General features: G+C 39.6%; 1 protein-coding gene across 1 annotated transcript in view; it reads right to left on the bottom strand.

Moving 5' to 3' along the window:
• Positions 1-302: 302 nt before the first annotated feature.
• atk (artichoke) overlaps positions 303-18,636 on the bottom strand; it is a 55,351-nt gene continuing 37,017 nt past the window's right edge. Inside the window, exons 3-6 of the mRNA XM_083139090.1 lie at positions 8,073-10,533; positions 6,817-6,970; positions 5,574-5,783; positions 303-3,491 (exon numbers count right to left, since the gene is read on the bottom strand). Of these exons, the coding sequence (XP_082995216.1) occupies positions 1,507-3,491; positions 5,574-5,783; positions 6,817-6,970; positions 8,073-10,533 (4,810 nt within the window). The 3' untranslated portion in view covers positions 303-1,506. The remainder of the gene's footprint in view (positions 3,492-5,573; positions 5,784-6,816; positions 6,971-8,072; positions 10,534-18,636) is intronic.

Raw genomic sequence — 18,636 nt, 5'->3', positions numbered from 1 at the left:
CACTTGTTCATCCATTTCCAATGACATTGATTCTGGAAATGTATTTCTTTCATATTAAGGCTTTTGAAGAAGCCAAACATGCAGTCTCTGTATAAGGTGGATATTCAACAATATCACTGAGGAAAGTCCTACAAAGTTCATTACTGTAGATACAGTATTTTCTGAACACACATTCAAACAATATTGGGTGCGGGAGGGGTAGAATAATACACTTGGAATTGTTTTAAATGTCTTGTAAATCAATCATAATTAAATATAATAAACAAAACAATGTAATTAATAAAAACTTTATTACTGGCATGTACAGTAATAATCCAGTACATTGTCAATTTAATTTTAAACAAGTTCTGAAAATTGGCGTATTTACAATGTTGCACACTGCTAACTTCAGTCAGAATAAAAACACAGAAATATACATTTTACCTTGAACTGTGCAGCTCAGAAGACAAATATCTGAAATTGTATTGAATTTGATTTGCCAACAGCACACTGTTTGACCACAGTTGAGGATAGGATGAATTATATGTATGGAAGAGTAAAGTTTCTAATTTGAGCAACCTTAACCTTTGCAACAGACGAAGAAATTTATAATTTTTAGACATTTTGTTATCACAGTTGACGTGCCATACTTCACATAAAGTCAAACTGAGTGAGTTGGCTGTTTTCCATGCCCTTGTTGGTGTACTTCATCATTATTTGTTCCACATGCTGAAAGAAAGTGTAGCCATCATAACTAATGAAGTCTGACTGAATATTACAATAACACTGGATATCAATTATCCTTAATCGGTTTAGACTACTAGACTTCCTTACATCTTCTCTCTTTATGGTGCTAAGCACATTTAAGCCATAATTCTGTAAAATGTTTTTGAGAGTTGGAACACAATAATGTTCAAATTAATGTGACAACAGAACTGTCGATGGGTGCTGCTGTTTTGGTATATTGTAACTGATTATTCCATAGAATATTCATACATATAATGCTCTGTAATGAATTATTGTTTTTCAGTCTTTTTACTTGTTTCATATATATATAAAGAGACCTTTTTCTCGGTCAGAGCAGTTTTTTTTTTTTAGTGTATGAACGGTGTACAACACATTGTATGTAGCTAGGGTTTTTGAAATCCAATTTAATTCATTTGTGTGAATTTGTAGCTTAACATTGCCTAAATTTCTATCATGTCTTGGAAATTGGTGGAACACTTCTTTGTCTAGTGAAATTACACCTCAAGGTAAATGATCCCAAGCTGTATCCCACATCATATCTAATTAGTAGTATCTGAAGAAGAAAATTATTCACACGTTATCAATGTTATATTCACAGATAACAATTGCACTCAATGAACAATTTCCTGCTGTTTATATAAGTAATCACAACTATGTTTCTCGTATACCTCAAATCACACGCACAAATCCAGAGTAGTATCCAATGAACATATGCTCAACTACTGTTCTACGATGAACATTGTGTCACATTTTCAGTTCTTTTTACTTGTCACTTGCTTGTCACAGCACTGCATAAGCTGATAATAGAAGAGATATAATAAAGGTAACACTTGGTATTAAGCATTGACTGTCACTTTTCTTGCCAGGTCCAATATATGGCTCAATGTTCGTTTGGTTGTAGTTTTTGTAATACCAGTCAAGGGTGTAGTTATGATTGAGTCCTGGACTTGCAGAGGGTGCAGGGTCTGGAGGAATTGGACCAGGTACAGGTCCCTGAAGATATTCTTCAGGATGTGGGGACTGAAGAATATCAGGAATTGGCGTAGAAGCCGAATGGAGCCAAGGATAAGGACTGCTAACTTTCGTGATTGTGGGTTTGCCTGGACGAGATTGCGGAGCCTGTCCTCCGGGAACAAGGAAAGCAGACAGAGCTGTGGGTGGCCCGGTGGTTGACGTTACTTGTGGAGGTGAAGTTGTACTTTCGCTGTAGGATTGGTCGGAAGGTTGTTCTGATGCACCATTTACAATCATCCCCCATAAATCGTTAAAGAAGGAACTTTGCTCCCTTGAGTGCGGTATTACCGTTGGAATCTCGGTTGCGTCGTCTGGATATCTCAAAGTGGAAGTTGTGTGTAAGATATTTTTCTTAGATTCAGGGTGGTGGTTCGGAACACGTTCTGGTTTCCAGTCAACAAATCCAGGTTGGAATGTTGTGCTTGGATCTTTTTCGAAGTCACTTCCATCACCCCATAATGTAGTGGGCGGGAAAGTTGGTACTTGTGTAGGAGGTGGTGTTGTGAAACGAAGTGTGGTGAGTTCTGACAAGAAGGATGAAAGAGTAGATGTTGTTTGCGTTGAACTTGAATCGCCACCAAAAATTGAATCCAGGAACAAATTAGAGAGCAAAGGAACCGGGCTTCTGGGATCCAACTCGGCAGTTGGCTGTGCTGTTGGCCTATCAGTAACAGAGTAGCTAAATTTTGTCGCATCGGGTTGAGTAGATGGGGCAGGTAATGAATCAAAATTATTACTGTGTTGCCTAGGTCCAGATTTGTCTTGATTAATTGAAGTTGATTTTGGCTGATTGGAAGGATATGCCACTGAATCTAGCTCATTTGAAGGGACAGACTCCAGCTTTTGAATATTTGTTTTGACATATGTTTTATTTGGTGTAACTGGTGTAATCTGGGCCCGATTGAATGGAATAACTGTTTCAGATATATTAGGAGTGCTTGCAGAAGGATTTAGTTGCCCCGAAGTAAAGTCTTGTTCATTATTTGTTCCATTTGATGTTGAAAGTAATAAATGGTGTGTCGGGTTAGGAATCGGAATAAATCCTCCAGAATTTGGTATGATTGGCACAAATCCCGACTCAAGTATTGGCCTATTAGGAACTTGTGGTGGTGGTTGTTGATGTTGTTGATGGGTGTGCATCGAGTGATCAAATTTGGAGTTTGCCATGAAGGAAATGTTTGGAGGTTGAGGAAAGGTTCTGTGGGGGTTGGTGTTGACAATTGGATCAGGTCGACGAGGCATGACATGCTGTTCCGATGGTGCCTTGTTGTGGCTGCTCTTCTCAATCGAACCAACCGAGGATAAGTTAGGAGTGAGGAAAAGCTTATTGCTTGGCATTGCTTTATCACTGGTACGAGCATTTCCCCACAATCCTAGGTTAAGATTTGGTATTGGAAAGCCAAAGATGGAGAATTTTGTTCCTTCCGAACCTGTCTTCTTCGACTCGTCCACCATTGTTTTCTTCACATCAGATTGATTCTTTGGTTTCGTTGCAGCATAGAGGGTCGGTGTATCTCCTGAAATGTAGTGAGAATTCAGTTGGGGCATGTGTGCAGTTGGCGTAGGTGCAATAGCTCTTTCTGGTAGCGTGTTGTTGATCTGCTCGTATCTGGTGTGGTTTGCGTCATCGTAATATTGGTAGTCTACATACTCATCGTAGAAGTAGTCAGATTCCTCTGGTGATGGTGCATCTGGGGGAGGAGTTCCATCTTTAACAACAAGTTGAGTTGTCAATACTTGGCTGCCAAGACCTATGAGAAAAACAAAATTTAAGACTTTGCCGCTACATGTACAATGTATGGAACTAAAAACTAAATAAACTCAAACTTCATGGCATAACAGCTTTAAGGGCGAATCCTGTCAGGTGGCTTTTCATTGGATGATTTGTAATCTGTGCAACCTTGTTTTGAGATTGAAGTCTTCTACCATTTCTTTCAAGTAGTCCACAGATGGTGGGTCAACACTTAAAACTTGGATCTCCATTTGTGAGAGAATGGTTTTGAGTTTAAGTCCACTGTATGCACATAGAGACTAATCGGGACAGAACATACAGTTTAAAGTGGGATCTCTAACCAGTTATCAAACTTGGGACCCCTTGATTACAAGGCAACAATACCACTTCACCATCAGGGAAGCCCTTGGGGGGGGGGGGGGTGCAGGACATGGCCTTTATTAGAATTATTACAATGTCTTCTGATAAACCTGATGTCCTTTTTCCCTTAGGAAAACAAAGGAATTGGGTAATGTAATTCCCCCTCCTCACCTTTTGTAGATGCCAAGGAAAACAAAGTGATGTAATTCCCCCTCATTACCTTTTGTAGGTGCCAATGTACTGCATATATTGTATTCAAGTGTCACTTGTCTTCTTTTTTCATGCCTCACTTTGACACTGTATTTAATGATTGCTTTATGAGTAGAGATCATCCACCTATTACCCCATCAGAAAACAAGCGTGAATACCTATATATCTGCAATGAATACAAACATAATAAGAGCCACTCGGTAAGCACTCTTTTCTTTTTTACTTAGGGAACTTGATTTCATGAATGAATGCAAACATAGTAAGGGCCACTCAGTAAGCACACTTTTCTTTTTTACTTATGGGACTTGATTTCATGAATGAATGCAAACATAGTAAGGGCCACTCTGTAAGCATTTTATCTTTTATACTTCTAGGACTTGATTTACATAATGTATATATTGCAGCCTTCTTGCATTTTCCATGTTGTTAATATTATCTCTCAGTTTGGTTGCACTGTAACAAAAAGTGGATTTATACATACACATTCAGACACCTCCCTCCATCACAGAGTATATAAATATTAATGTTTCCACCTAAACGCACGGCCATGAAATTAGGCGGGTGGCAGAAGTTGCCATGTTGGAGCACAACCCAGTGGGTTCGGAGCTTTAAGGGAATGAAAGATTATCTTGTAGACTTGGTCTTTGTAATCCATGTGATACAAAACTGACAGTATTTGCTTAAAAGGTCCGGGATGACAAAAGTGCCCTGGAGAGAAGTCAGTCTGATGCTCGAACTAGAGTCGTTTTCACGTTCAGAAGACACAATGGGCTCTTATGGGCAATGCTTTTCTTATGGGAAATACGAGCGCGCTGTTGTGAAATTTCTGGATTTACAAATTTAGCTTAAGTAAAATCGGTACCTGCAGTTTTGCAGGAAATTTTGTAGAGAATACGATGGTGAACACAAAAAACTGGTAACTTGCTTACATAATTTTAGATAAATTAAAAATGCAAATTTTCCGTGAAAACACAATTTTTACATTGTTTTCATTCCTAACGTTGAAACATGCCGTAAAATTGAAGCATTCATTATTAAAAAAATTGACACTGTTTTTTAATTGTCATAGGTGATGGTGGTACTCAGAATTTATCAATACTTTAAAGCATATTCGCATTAAAAAATATTCAAATAAAGTATGTGGAGATTTTTTATATTCGTGCAGTAGAAAATGTCGTCGCTGGCCATTTTTTGTTCTGTAATTCGAAGTAAAAACTTCCAGCGACAAAGTTGTGGAGAAAATAATGAAATTATTTTTTATAACCACTCAAAGGTTCCCAGAAATATTACTTCCATGCATTTGGAGTTTCTTTTTAACCCGAACTGCGCGCAATTGATTAGAAGTTGGATGAGCCACAGATCTGCTTTTAGTAGCATCACTGAAAACAGTTCCCACCTGAGTTCACCCACGTTCGGAAATAAACCTGTCTCCCATGTGACAATCAGATGCTCTACAGGCTGGACTACAGCAGTTCCCGTGCATCGTAAGCTCAATCTTTAGGAATATATAAGGTATACAATACAAGATTACCAGTGTTACCGGATCCATCATGAAGATATTCTGCATCACAACCACCCTTTGATGTGACATGCAAGGTTTTGGCTTGGCAGTCTGAGCGAGAGAATCTCATGTCCCTCAGTGATGAACCATCCGAGCAACGAGGATCACCAATGTCTTGGGAGCTGTCATCCATCCAAGCTCTCAACCACATAAGGTTACATGTACATGAGAGAGGATTACCTGTAATAAAGATATATAAAAATTACTTTCTTTTCCCGAGACACATTGAAATTAATCAAATGTATTCTGTGCTCATTTTTTTTTGCAAGGAATAAAAGCTTTCTGGTTTCTGGTACATTGTGGCTTCATGTAATCTTAACTGTATTTAGTGTGTCTATGTTTTATTGACTTGAGAGAATTTTTGCATGATCGTGCTGAATGAAAAGGACAATTTTATACTATATTTTAATTACGTAAACAGAACAGAACCACATATACACAATAATGACTTCTACTCTTCAAAATAAACATGCTAGTGAATTCCATTCTGGTCCATTGCTTATGTTTAAAGATCCTATGTACTAATTATGAAGAATTTGGCAAGTGCCCACTGTCCATTGCATGTTGAAATATTGCACATGTCAGTCTTCACTGTATCTCACAGGGTGATATATGATGTAGGAGAATGGGGAGAATTCTTCCTCTAGTTGCTAATTCTTTACTTTTGAGGAGGTGGGAGAGGGGTGACTATATGTTTATAATATCCCGATACTTCAAGTTACTGGAATCCCCTGAAAACTTTTCAAATACCACACTGGTTTCAGACTGCACTATGCAATGCATTGTCTACTTGCGTATACTTCCATGTATTCATGTTCTCTGCATGTATAGATGAATGATAACCAATCAAGAACAGATAATTTTGGTTGAATATATGTATTCCAAGATCCTGATATTTCCACATCATGTGTGTGTAGGATTTCACAAACAAATGTGTTTGAAAAGATGTGTCAAAGAGTTAGTGTATATCTTGAAAATGAAGGACGACACACTTAATACTACTGTAATGTTGAGAGTTAATTTAGGTCTGCATAACAAATCTGTGTGATATAACCATAAACCATAGAAGTTTCATTTTGGAGAAATTGAACAACCTGTATATTCTCAATAATAATATGGGTGCAATATATAGGAAAAGTAGTGTGTGTCATACTACACTTCACCTTATGAAATTCATTATTTCTTCACACTAACAGAAATAAAAGAAAATTACCTGTCACATCAAGTATAGCAATATTTGTCTTCAGTGGTTGAAAAGTTGGTTCTTCAAGCATACTCATTTTGTTGTTCCTTAGACTAAGAACTCGCAGTCGAGGCATTCCACTGAATGGAGAACCCTGAATTCCACAAATCCTGTTGTCATCCATCTGCAATTGAATAGCAGAAGATTTGAGAACTCAAATGCAATATACTGATATTTTAAAAATGTATACATCAGGCAGACTGAATTTCAGCTACCCCAAGAAGTATATCAATTAGAGCTGAGCTGATTTCGCTTTGAACTAATGAAGTGATGATACTGATGCTCTTATTGTATTTTACTCATACTGCTACCAATATAAAGTTCTTCAGAATATTTATAAATATTAATATATAATTATTCCATTGCAACCATTCTGTATCTATCGACCAGAGTTTTACTTTAAAATGATCATATATTCACATATGAAGCAATCAGAACTTCAGAAAACCTGTTCATTTAGTTTTAAAAAATCTATTTTTATTGCACAATGTGTGCACATAATTAATGAAAATTGCACATTTTGCATAAATTTCAGTGTTTAGACCCAACTTAAGTGTTGTGGAGCTCTTTATGGACACTGCAAAATGCATCGACTCTAGCCCAATCTTAATACATATTTTATTGATGTTTTTAATATCTAGATTTACAAAATATTTTTGTGTGAAAAGGGAAAGACAGATGGTGAATACTCTGGACGCAAGTGAGTGAGTTTCATCAGGAAACAAAAGTGTTCACGTTAAACTAAACTTATTTCTTGGAAAGAGTAGATGAATTCAGATGCATTGAAATTGACAAGTTTCATGGAGTTGTTTTACCATAGTTAAATATTTTTTCACAAACCTTAAGTGGAATGGCATTGATTTACAAATTTAAAAATCAATTTTTATAAATACATTTCCCCACACCCCCTATACGCCTTCATGACATGGTGCTAAGCACAGGGGAGCACTTTACCTTTTTTTAACTTTTTTTTACATTTAATTGCTTATCACATCTAGTTGCCTTGAAATTCTAATATATATTAAAATTTACTTTCTGTTGCATGTAAATAATGTAGTATGAATATCACATTCATTTATTTTAGAAACTTGAACTGTTTTATTCTTATTGAAATATGCCACAATAATGTATATGCACATTTGGTTGATGGTGTACCAGTTAATATTTTGGTTTTCATTCTCAAGTGCCTCATAATGTATAAAGTATTTTAAAAACATGTAGCATACCTTGAGCTCTACAAGCCACTCCATCTTGGAAAAGCTGTTGTTGCCAACATTGGCCAATTTATTGTTGCTCAGGTCCAGAACTTCTAGTGAATGCAAGTTATGAAGCCCTGCTCTGTTGAGAGTTGGAAGCTGGTTGTGGCTGAGATTCAACATAAGTAACCGAGGTACAGCATTGAAAGCACCCATGGAGATATGCTTGATTCTGTTTTCTTGCAGCTCTGCTGCTTGGAGTGAGTTGAGCTGCGAAAAGGAATTATTGGGAAGCACAGTAAGTTTATTTCGTGCAAGTTTCAGAGCCATGAGGTTGGGCAGTGATCGAATCGACCTTGGACTAATAACTTCAATATCATTTTCATCCATGTCGATCATGGCCAGGTTGGGTAGGTTTTGGAATGTGCCTTCTTCCAGCTTCTGAAGTTTGTTTTTCGAGAGTCTCAATTCGGCAAGAGATGGCATGCTTTTAACTGAAACACGTTCCAGTTTGTTGATCCTGTTGTTTGTCATGTCCAGAACTTCCAACGATACCAAACTATGAAGGGCCACTGGCATTTCCTTCAATGAATTGTGGGAAATATTAAGGACACGCAGTTCACTTGCGTGATCCAGAGCTCCTGGAAGGACCTCCGCTATCTGATTGTGACTCAGGTCAATTCTTTGCAAGCGGGACATTGCAAGTAGAAAATCAGGGCGAACCATCTCCAGTCGGTTCCCGCTGAGATCGAGTTCTTGCAACTCGTGCAGATCTTTGAACACACGCTCTCCAACGTGCAGGATTCGATTGTCGCTTAAATCCAGAGACTCCAATTTGCGGAGCTCGTCAAGAGAGCTCGTTTCGAGTTCATGAAGTGCATTCTGCCCAAGCCTTAATTTGCGCAAGTGTATCATGGAAGACAATCCTCTTGGAGGAAGGAAGGATATACCGTTCCCGCTCATGTCCAGAAGCTTCAACATATTCCTATCTGGATAAGCTGTTGGTACAAGTTCCATGATCTGATTCCTTGCCAGTCTAAGATACTCGAGCGCTACTTGTCCTGAGAATAGACCTGTAGGTGTCGTAGTGAGCTGGTTGTAGCACAAATCCAAATCGTAAAGACCATTAAGATTTCTGAAGACGTTGGGGTGTAACGATGGTATGCTGTTGTGTGACATATTGAGCTGTTCCAAATCAGGACTTCCAAGAAACGCACCAACGTCAACAGTCGAGATTGCATTTCGGCTGAGATCAAGGTACCGAAGAGATGGAAGATTGGACAGGAGCCTACCGTCCACCCTCTTGAAGCCATTCTGTGACAGATCCAAGCCTTTTAAATTGGGTAGATTCCACAGAGGTCCTTCGATGAAGCTCGAAAGGGAATTGTTGCGTAATCTGAGCTCGATGAGTGCAGGCATTGCAGTGAAGGCCTCACGTTGGACGCGACGAATCCTATTGTTGTTCAGGTGAAGCCTCTCTAAAGTCGGGTGCCCTCGCAGCGCACCGAAATGAATCTCCTGGATCCTGTTGCCGCTGAGATCGAGGAATCGTAAGCGTGGGAGACTCTCGGCCAGAACTCGCAGCTCCCCAAGGTGATCAAGCATATTTTCCATCAGCGAAATCTCCTCCAGGGCGCGGATGGATATGAACGCTTGCGGGTGTATCCGCGCGATGTCGTTCCCGCTAAGATCAAGTCGACGCAGGAAGGAAAGACGATCGAACGCGCCACGGTGGATCTCGAAAATTTGGTTATTTTGCAGGTATAGTGTTTGCAGACCGCGTATATCCACAAAGGACGCCTCCGGCAGCATCTCTATCAGATTGTTGTCCAGGTGAAGAATGGCAAGGCTAGGCAGCTCTCTAACGGCACGCCCCACCATGCCGGCATCCCATATCTGGTTGAAAGAAAACGAGAGTTCCCGTAAAATAGGCAGCAGCGTGAAAGCTCGTGGGTGAATCCACGAGACTCGAGATCCCGTGAAGTTTGCGATGGTCAGCTGAGGCAAATCCGTGAGAAGACCAGCTTCCAACCTAGTGACCAAAGACTTCACAATGTGGATTTGTTCCAGCTTCGGCAAACCGTGAAACAGTCCCGGAGCCAACTTGTCGATTTCTGTCCCTTCAACGCGAATATAGCGCAGCTGCGGCAGCTTTATGAACCTCGGCATCATCCTCACGTTGCTTCCTTCCAGAGTGAACGCTTCCAGCAGCCTCATGTCGTCCACGGCGTCGAAGGGGAAACTACGCAAGCGGGGTTCGACTATGTACAGTTCTTGCAGACTATCCTCCAGCCCCGCGAGTGTGTTGGCGGAGATTCTCTCGAGTCCGTTGTCCCTGATCATGAGCCGCGAGATCTTCAGTGGGGAGAAAGCTCGCCCTGGAAGGGCTGGCAAGTGGTTGTTCTCAACTATCACCTCGTCCACCCTCGTCACGTGCTCTGCCGCCGCCTGCAACCCTTCCATCACACGAGGCAGGTCGCTGTGGCTGCACCTGAAAAGACAGGATAAGGAAATCAGTTTTTTTTTACCTTTGACACTTTTATTTTCCTTTTTCTGTGAAGAACAGTGTTCAAGTTGAAGAAAATGTACAGGGTTTCTTACTTTTTCGCATTTCGATATTTTTTAACCAGATATAAATGATATCAATGACCCTAGTCCATTTCTTTGAGTCTTGATTGATTTGATATATTTTACTTCGCTTTTTTCCACTTTTGGCTAATCGTGAAGATGATGAAGAATGGTGATAAAATTAGATGAACGAAAGGACAATCACAAACATTTTTTAACGACACAACACGAGCCGGCGTGGAGGAGTGGGTTACTACTGCGTGCTACGACATCAGGGGTCTCTGGTTCGAATCCCGGCCTGCGCATGGACGTTCTTTGTGAGTGTTCCTTCATCAATTCCTTCATATCATCACTTATCCTCATCGCCATAATTATCCAAAAGTGGCAGAAAAGCGATGGCAAACAACAAAAATCGAATTAAACAACATGAGCTTTACAGAGGATTGTACTGGCTGTGAGTGCAGACGCCAGAGCCTGGCTAGTCTGCAAAATGCAGTCCAGGGTGTATAGGTGAAAGAAAGGTTGCCATGTTTGGTGTCCTTAGAAAGGGTGATCCCCTACACCTCATAATATGTTTGATGACAAACAACATTTTTGTATTATCTACAATTTCAGGTTTTCCGTTCTTTTTGCAACAAAAACTGACAGTAAATTACGCCTTCTATTCTTTAAGTTCAAATAAATACTGTTAAGTCCCAGATCAATAGCAAGAAAATAATGATGATAGAGGAAGTTTTCTTTCACTGGTCGGGAACTAATTTAACATTTTTAGTATATTGAAAGACAATGTGTGGAGGGAACTTCTTCAATTTGATCACTGGTGAAGAATGTATAATCACACATTAAGTATACTTTAAGCAACAATGCAAACCGCGTCTAAGGTAAACATGAACAAAGTTCACCGAAGTTTACGATTCATTAGGGTTCCTTTTTGTGTTTTGCCCTTCATCAATTTCGCCTATTCATCATTCATCTTCATCGTCGTAGGGGGCGAAACCAGTCAATCATCCTATCATCCTGAAAGTGATGAATGTCATATTCTATCACTTAATCTATGTTATCAGTAATTGGCTTGATTTTTCAAAATTTTAAAAATTAAATTTTATCTCGGACGTTACACAGCGCAAACCTCATAACTAAAATTTCTCCCTAATTTTCGCAGATTATTGTTGAACAGGTTGTATAAAGTTAATACCAAAATAGAATGATGATGCCTTTCAGTATATTTTGATATTAAAATGTGGGAAAAAAATCAGATTTCTGTACATTCATGTATCTTGTCTGCAATGGGGCAGTCTCCTCAAAGATACGAGAATACGTATATCTCATTGTTAGTTTAAAGAAATAATTGATTGAATTAGATTATTTTATGTCGCTTTTCTTCCACTTTTGGCTAATCGCGACGATGAGGATGAGTGATGATATGATGAGGGAAACTCTCAAACAACACCAATGCCAGACAGGGATTCGAACCCGGTAACCCTGCCGTCGTAGCCCGCTGTGATAGCAGCTCCTCCACGGAGGTCGGCGCTTGTATAATAATTGTTTATTATTATTATTATTAAATTTGTATCAATGGCCTGACTCTCACCCCACCCCCCAAAAAAATCTGTTGAAGTGTCCATGGTCGCGATTAATCGAAAGAAGATACAAAGTTCTACATGCAATAAGGAAAGGTATGTGGAAGCCCTTGCAGCTAAGCCATGACTCTCTAAGTTGTGTCATTCCAAGAGAATTCATTTGTCCAAAAACCGTTTCACGTGTCTAACCACCAATGTGAGAAACTTCCGGCATAGTGGTTATTTTTTTTCGTCGCAGTTATGAGTTCTTACCGCGACATGTCGGTTTTTGCTAGAAGAAGAAAGAAATGGAAGAATACACTCACACACACCATCTTGGACCAGCGTGCTCAGGAGACCAGTGTGGTCAATGGCCTTGTTTATAACCCGCTCTGTGCTTGCGCATTTTCTAATGCAGGTAGACGAGAAAATATATTGCTTGTTAGGATGAGAGCGAGAGCGAAACATTCGTTGGAGGAACAAAGTATCGTCGTCATATTTCTGTCTTCAACTTCTTTTTTTCGGAACCTAACGTTTAATTGTTGTTCCTTAGGGCTGTAATGACGATGAAGAAATAAACAGAAACAGAAAAACAACCTGCCTTCCTCGTTGCAAAATTTTGTTTTGTTTTGTTTCGTCTTATGGCTTATCAGCACAATCTAATTTGACAGTTGCCTTCCTACCATTTTAGGTAAAATGGTAATTTCAGTTTCGCCTACTCCAGTTTGAAGGGAAATATTTTTAAAAAGGAGGAAATTCTGGTCAGTAATGCGAAATTTTTACAAACCAGCACTTAACTGCTTCCCCGCTTTGTTGGCGACATATACGTATAGGCTACAGGGTGTACACAAAGTCCCACCCTGATTACAAACGTTTGTATCTTCTGAAGTTTTTAAGATAGAGAATTGAAACTCATGGGAAAGTGTGGGAAAACTCACGAAGTTTCTTTCGTTTCAAATTCCATCGATTTGCTATTAGTGAAGCAGGAACTGTGTACCGAAAAATAAAAAAAAATGCGCTAAAATTCGGAAAAAGCACAGAGTGTGCTGTGGTACCATGAGACATCTGTTCTTTTCTCAGACGAGACCATGTTCCACGTCAATGGTGTAGTGAATAAACACCAAGTTAGGGTTTGGGGGTCCGAGAATCCAAGAGTCATGGTGGATAACATTAGAGATGGTCCGAAACTTAGTGTATGGTGTGGGTTCATGCATGATGAAGTTATTGGGCCACACTTCTTCAATGAAGATACCGTCACAGAAAATCTGTGTCTGGACATTTGGCAGTCGTTTGTTGTTTCTCAGTTGCAAGAAGATCAACCTGAGGTGGTTTTTGAACAAGATGGTGAACTACCACATTGGGCTTTGGAAGTCCATGCATATCTTGATGCAACATTCATAGGGTGCTGGATAGGTCGGAACGGCCCAAATACTATGGCCTCCACGTTCACCTAACAAAACTCCGACTGGATTTTTTTTTCTGTGGGGTTATGCATGCAAATGTACTATGACAGATATTGGCACACCGAAGAACGGGATACCTGCTGCCATTACGTCGAACCTCTCAGGGGTGGTGGTGAACACATGGGCAGAAGTGGAATTTCGCTTCGATGCACTTCGTGCAACTAAAGGTGCTTAAGTGAAAGTTTTCTGATGATATCCAGAAACTTGGTAAGTTTTCCCAAACTTTGCCATAAGTTTCATTTCTATATCTTAAAAATTTCTGAAGGTACAAAGTAAGTAGAGAAGAAGTAAGTTTTCAAAATTAATCAGTACGATAGGCATTTCTCTATAAATAACTGAAATGTGAAATTGGAGTTATTTTACGCAGTGGTGACGTAGCACGGATTCTTTCTTGGGGTGGGGGACGGGATTTTAGTAGACAAGCCAAATGTTTGGCACATGAACTTCTGAAACATTTTTCTGTTTCATGCATTGTTTTAAACAGCCATAAGAAATACTGTTTTGGAAACTGTTGAAAAGGTAGCAAACGCTCCTCTTTTGGACTTTTGGGCGGGTTTCGTCTCAAACCCACCTCCTTGGCCCATGTTCCAACGGAGAGTTAAGCACATTTTCCTATAAATAATCGACACTTTAATTTTCCTGGAGTGAATTTTTGAGACCAGAAAGGCTCTGGCGTCTGGACTCGCAGCCAGTATGTTGTGTCGTCCCTATATGATTGTGATTGGCCATCAATCCATTAAGAGACAGGTAGCTATTAAACGGTGATGGGAATCTATACTCTGATTAACCGTCGCTTGGAAGAACTTGGTCTCAAAGGGTTGTTACGACATGAACAAGGAGTTTAGTTTTAATCTTAATAGACATCCAAGTCCAATTTTTGCACAGATAGGTTAATCAGGACTGAACCTACAGTGCAATCCAAACCATTATGTGCATCCACGAGGTATCGAACCCGAATTGTTCCTTCCAACTAATTTAGATGCAATAAAAATTAATTGTAACGAAAATTCCCGGTTCACCTAGTATATAGACCAGGTCATAAATTATATTGTGCAGATGAACCGTTATAGGCCAAACGGTACACATAATATATGCTAATGAAATGTTGTTACATGAAATAGTAGACTTATGTGATTTCTAAATCTTAAAAAAGGTGGTCACGGGGCACTTAGTGCCACCACTTCATTTATATATCCCTTTGTAGTAGTTGTTGGTGGTGGCATCGGGGGTGTATCTAGAATTTTCATCTTGGAGGACTTTTTTTCATATCTGGAGATAATTTTTCAAATTATCACGCAATGGCAAATTATAGCATTAAAATTTCAATAAATTAGTCTTCTATGAAATTTTTTTAGGGGTTGTCGTGAAAATTTTGGTAATGGGGTGCTGAAGTTTTATGGATAAATCAATGGGTTAAACTTTCATTTAAAATACAATCTTCCCCTGAATTATATTATTTTTACGTGGATGAAGAGTTTATTATTATGATGTAATTACGTGGTAGAATTAGCATAGGCGCCGATTTTAGGGGTCTCTGAGAATTTGAGAAGGCAGGCGTTAAACTGCTTCAATATAGGGCACCACAAAGCCGTCCCCCGTGGCGGAGTGGTTAGCACATCGCGCTACGCCGCCAGGGGTACCGGGTGCGAATCCCGGCCTGGGCATGGATGTTTGTGAGTGCCTATTCATCAATTTCATTATATCATCACTTATCCCTTTCTTTTTATTTTCTCTTTTTTACTCCCTAATGCCTTCTTATATCTTTCTCTCTCAGCTTGTTACATCTTTCTCCCTTTCACTTTCTCTCGTTCCGTTCTTCAAATGTCTCTCTTAACTGCCATGCACACACACACACACACACATCAAATGTATCTTTCTTTTCTAATCTATTCTCGCATCTTGTTCCACAACATGAACACAATTATTTCAAGGAAGTGTTTGTGTGTGCGCAGCCATACATTCTAATCACATTCTTTCCTTCATGTCAATGTAGTGAAATAAATGTGAACTGGTTGCATCACATTTTGTCCAAGTGCAAAAACACAAAGCACATACCTACTCCACTTTATATATTAGGCGGCAGCGATAGAAATTGTGAATGTATACAATGGTGAAGGATGAAATTACTTTTTTGTAATTTAAATGCATGTTCCTGATCATATTATTTTCATCATATGAGTTTTTGACTGAAATTTGGGGGTTAATGATCACTTGTCTTGGCTTACAAGGTTATTACAACTGACAAATGTAGGCCTATCTGAATGTTTGCAGTAACGGCTATCGGGTACCAAAACTTGGGGGCAAGGACAGTTTACTTTTTTGGTAGAAAAGTCTTAGCATTAAGAGGCTATAGTGCGGGTGCAACAGGTGGCAAAATTTGGCGAGGGGGAACTCCCCCTCGCTCAGGACCGTAGCTAGAACTGACCTCCAGGGGGGCTCACGGGTTATCAGGGGGCTTTGTAAACCAAGTCCATTTTTCAAAAGTTTAATAGCATTAAATGAAGGTAAATTATGTGTATTGGGGGTCATTAAGTTAATTTAAAATATAAAATTTAGAAATATCATACACATACTACAGTTTTTTTCTACATTTTCTAAAACATCTCTTGAAGTGCTAATGCAACCCTTAATACACACTCCACACTCTTTTTGATGATACAGATATTTATATCATACATGTTAGAATGTACAAGGTGGCGCAAAAGTCATCACCCGATTTTCTTAGCCTATAGCTTGGGTTTTAAATTAAACAAAGTAGTTTTTTGTGTTAAACTTTTATTAATGCTTGTAAGTTTCATGTCCTCAATTTTTAAAGATAACATCCAATAAACGACCACCATTCGAATTGATGCAAATTTTTAATTGCGTTTTCCATGTGTTGGAAATCTGCGTGGAAATGTTTTCAATTTCATGCTGAATATTGGCCTTCAGTTGCTGTAACGTCTCTGGCTTATTCACATAAACCAATTACTTCAAAAAACCCAAAGGAAAAAATCTGGAGCAGCAAATCGGGGGACCTGGCCGGCCATGGCAAATCACCAAAAACGGGATATTACTCTGCCCGGAAAAGTGTCACGCATTATTGTCACAATTCTTCCACGTTATTGTGGGGGTATACTTATTCATTTTCGCACACAATAAATTTCGTGAGTATCTTCTATACACTACTGATATAAACAACAAGATGTCAAAATAAAGATCAGTTCAAATAGGATGATGACTTTTATGCCACCTGTTACAATATTCACTTCAATCATAGTGCCCACCGTACATTCCACCCCCAGGCCAAAGCAATAAAAAAAAACTTGGGATCTGTTGACATTTGATGCAGATGCGGAATGAATGTGGATAATGACATCAAATCAAAGTCACAGATTTCTGTCAAACGAGAGGTTGCAACAGGGGCAGGGAAGGTACAGATATAGAAGGCTCCCTATGAAAGAACTTTCTAAAGTCTAGAGAATCTTCTAAACACTTGCCGCTGCTTAGACTTCTGCTCATAAACAAGATGAACGAACGAAGTTGTGAACAAAATAATATATTCTGTCTACATTTTCAATCTTCACCTCAAACAAATTAGAATACAAAATAGTTTTACCTAATGTCAAGGAAGCTGGCGGCAGTGCCAGGGGGGCTGACCCCCTCCTGGCCCCTGCCTGGCTACGGGCTTGCCCTTGCTCCTCCTAATCGCCGCCACTGGATATTTGGATTAAAATTAATGTCTTATTGGGAATGTAAACACACACACACACACACACACACACACACGGAAAAACCAATTCTTTGTTGATTCTGCATAAAGTATACTCAGGCTTATGAATGGCTATTTTGACAAAATATCGCTCAAAAGTAATAATCAAGTAACATCGAAAAATCTGTCAGCTAAGTTGTTATTCTTTTTCTGAAGTAAGTCCCCGTTACTCATGCGGGAGAAGTGATACACGTATGATTAGATGAACACATGCACTGAGGTAACAAGTAGATTACATTGTGTAGAATGTGATTTTGGACACAAGGAATTCATCGAAATTGATCACTATTCCCTATTCCCGGTAATTTTCTCTTTTTCACAGACGATTTGGGTTGTATGGCGTGACATTTTCGAAAGTTGTCAAATGTCAACCTCTATCCTGCGCAGGATACCCTGGAAACTTTTATCTTGCAGGCGAAAGTCTCTGGCGCCTAGAACCACAGTCAAAATAATAATTTGTGGGGGGTTGTATTTTCAATGTCTGCGTGTATTTGTTTCCCCCCTTCGTCGCTTTAATCTAATCACTATTGAAACTCATTGTCGCCATTAGCCAAAATCAGCAGAAAAGTGACTTCACATAGAACAAAAAAGTGATTAAAAATGGTAAAGTGGCCCCTGTGCTTAGCACCACGGCATGAAGGCGTATAGGGGGTGTGGGGGTAACGCCCCACACTTTCTTGATCCGGTCGTGAGTGAGGGTGATGTGATCAGTATCACGCCCCTGACCGCCTTTACCCCCCCCCCCAAGGGTTTCCCCCAGGTAGCCATGTCATTCGACGCTGGGTGGGCGCCGGAGCCGCTTCCAACGTTAGAAAAATTCCCGGATTTGAATCGGCCGGGGATCGAACCCAGGACCTTTAGCATGGTAATCAGACGCGTTACCGACTTTTTTTTAAATTTTTTTTTTTTTTATTTATTTATTAAGGAAAGCCCCTATGCGGAAGCTTCCCCCACATTCACTCATATGCTGGCATTTTTGGGAATTGAAAAGATGGCGCATTGTATATAATTATGCTAGGACATATATAAATAAGTAATTTCCACCTTGATCGAACATTCACCTCTGCAAGTATTTTTATACATTATAATGACTTCTATACTTGCAGCTTCACATATTCAATTTCAGGACTTTTCAGGACAGACAATCACAAACATCCATGTCCGAGCCAGGATTCGAACCCGGGACCCCCGGCGTCGTAGCGCGATGTACTAACCACTTCGCCACGGGGGCCGACTTCCGACTGAGCCACCGC

This window comes from Lepisma saccharinum, chromosome 17, assembly GCF_977018435.1.
Source record: "Lepisma saccharinum chromosome 17, izLepSacc3.1, whole genome shotgun sequence".
Taxonomy (NCBI): Eukaryota; Metazoa; Arthropoda; class Insecta; order Zygentoma; family Lepismatidae; genus Lepisma; species Lepisma saccharinum.
This window is presented reverse-complemented; position numbering and strand designations above follow the sequence as displayed.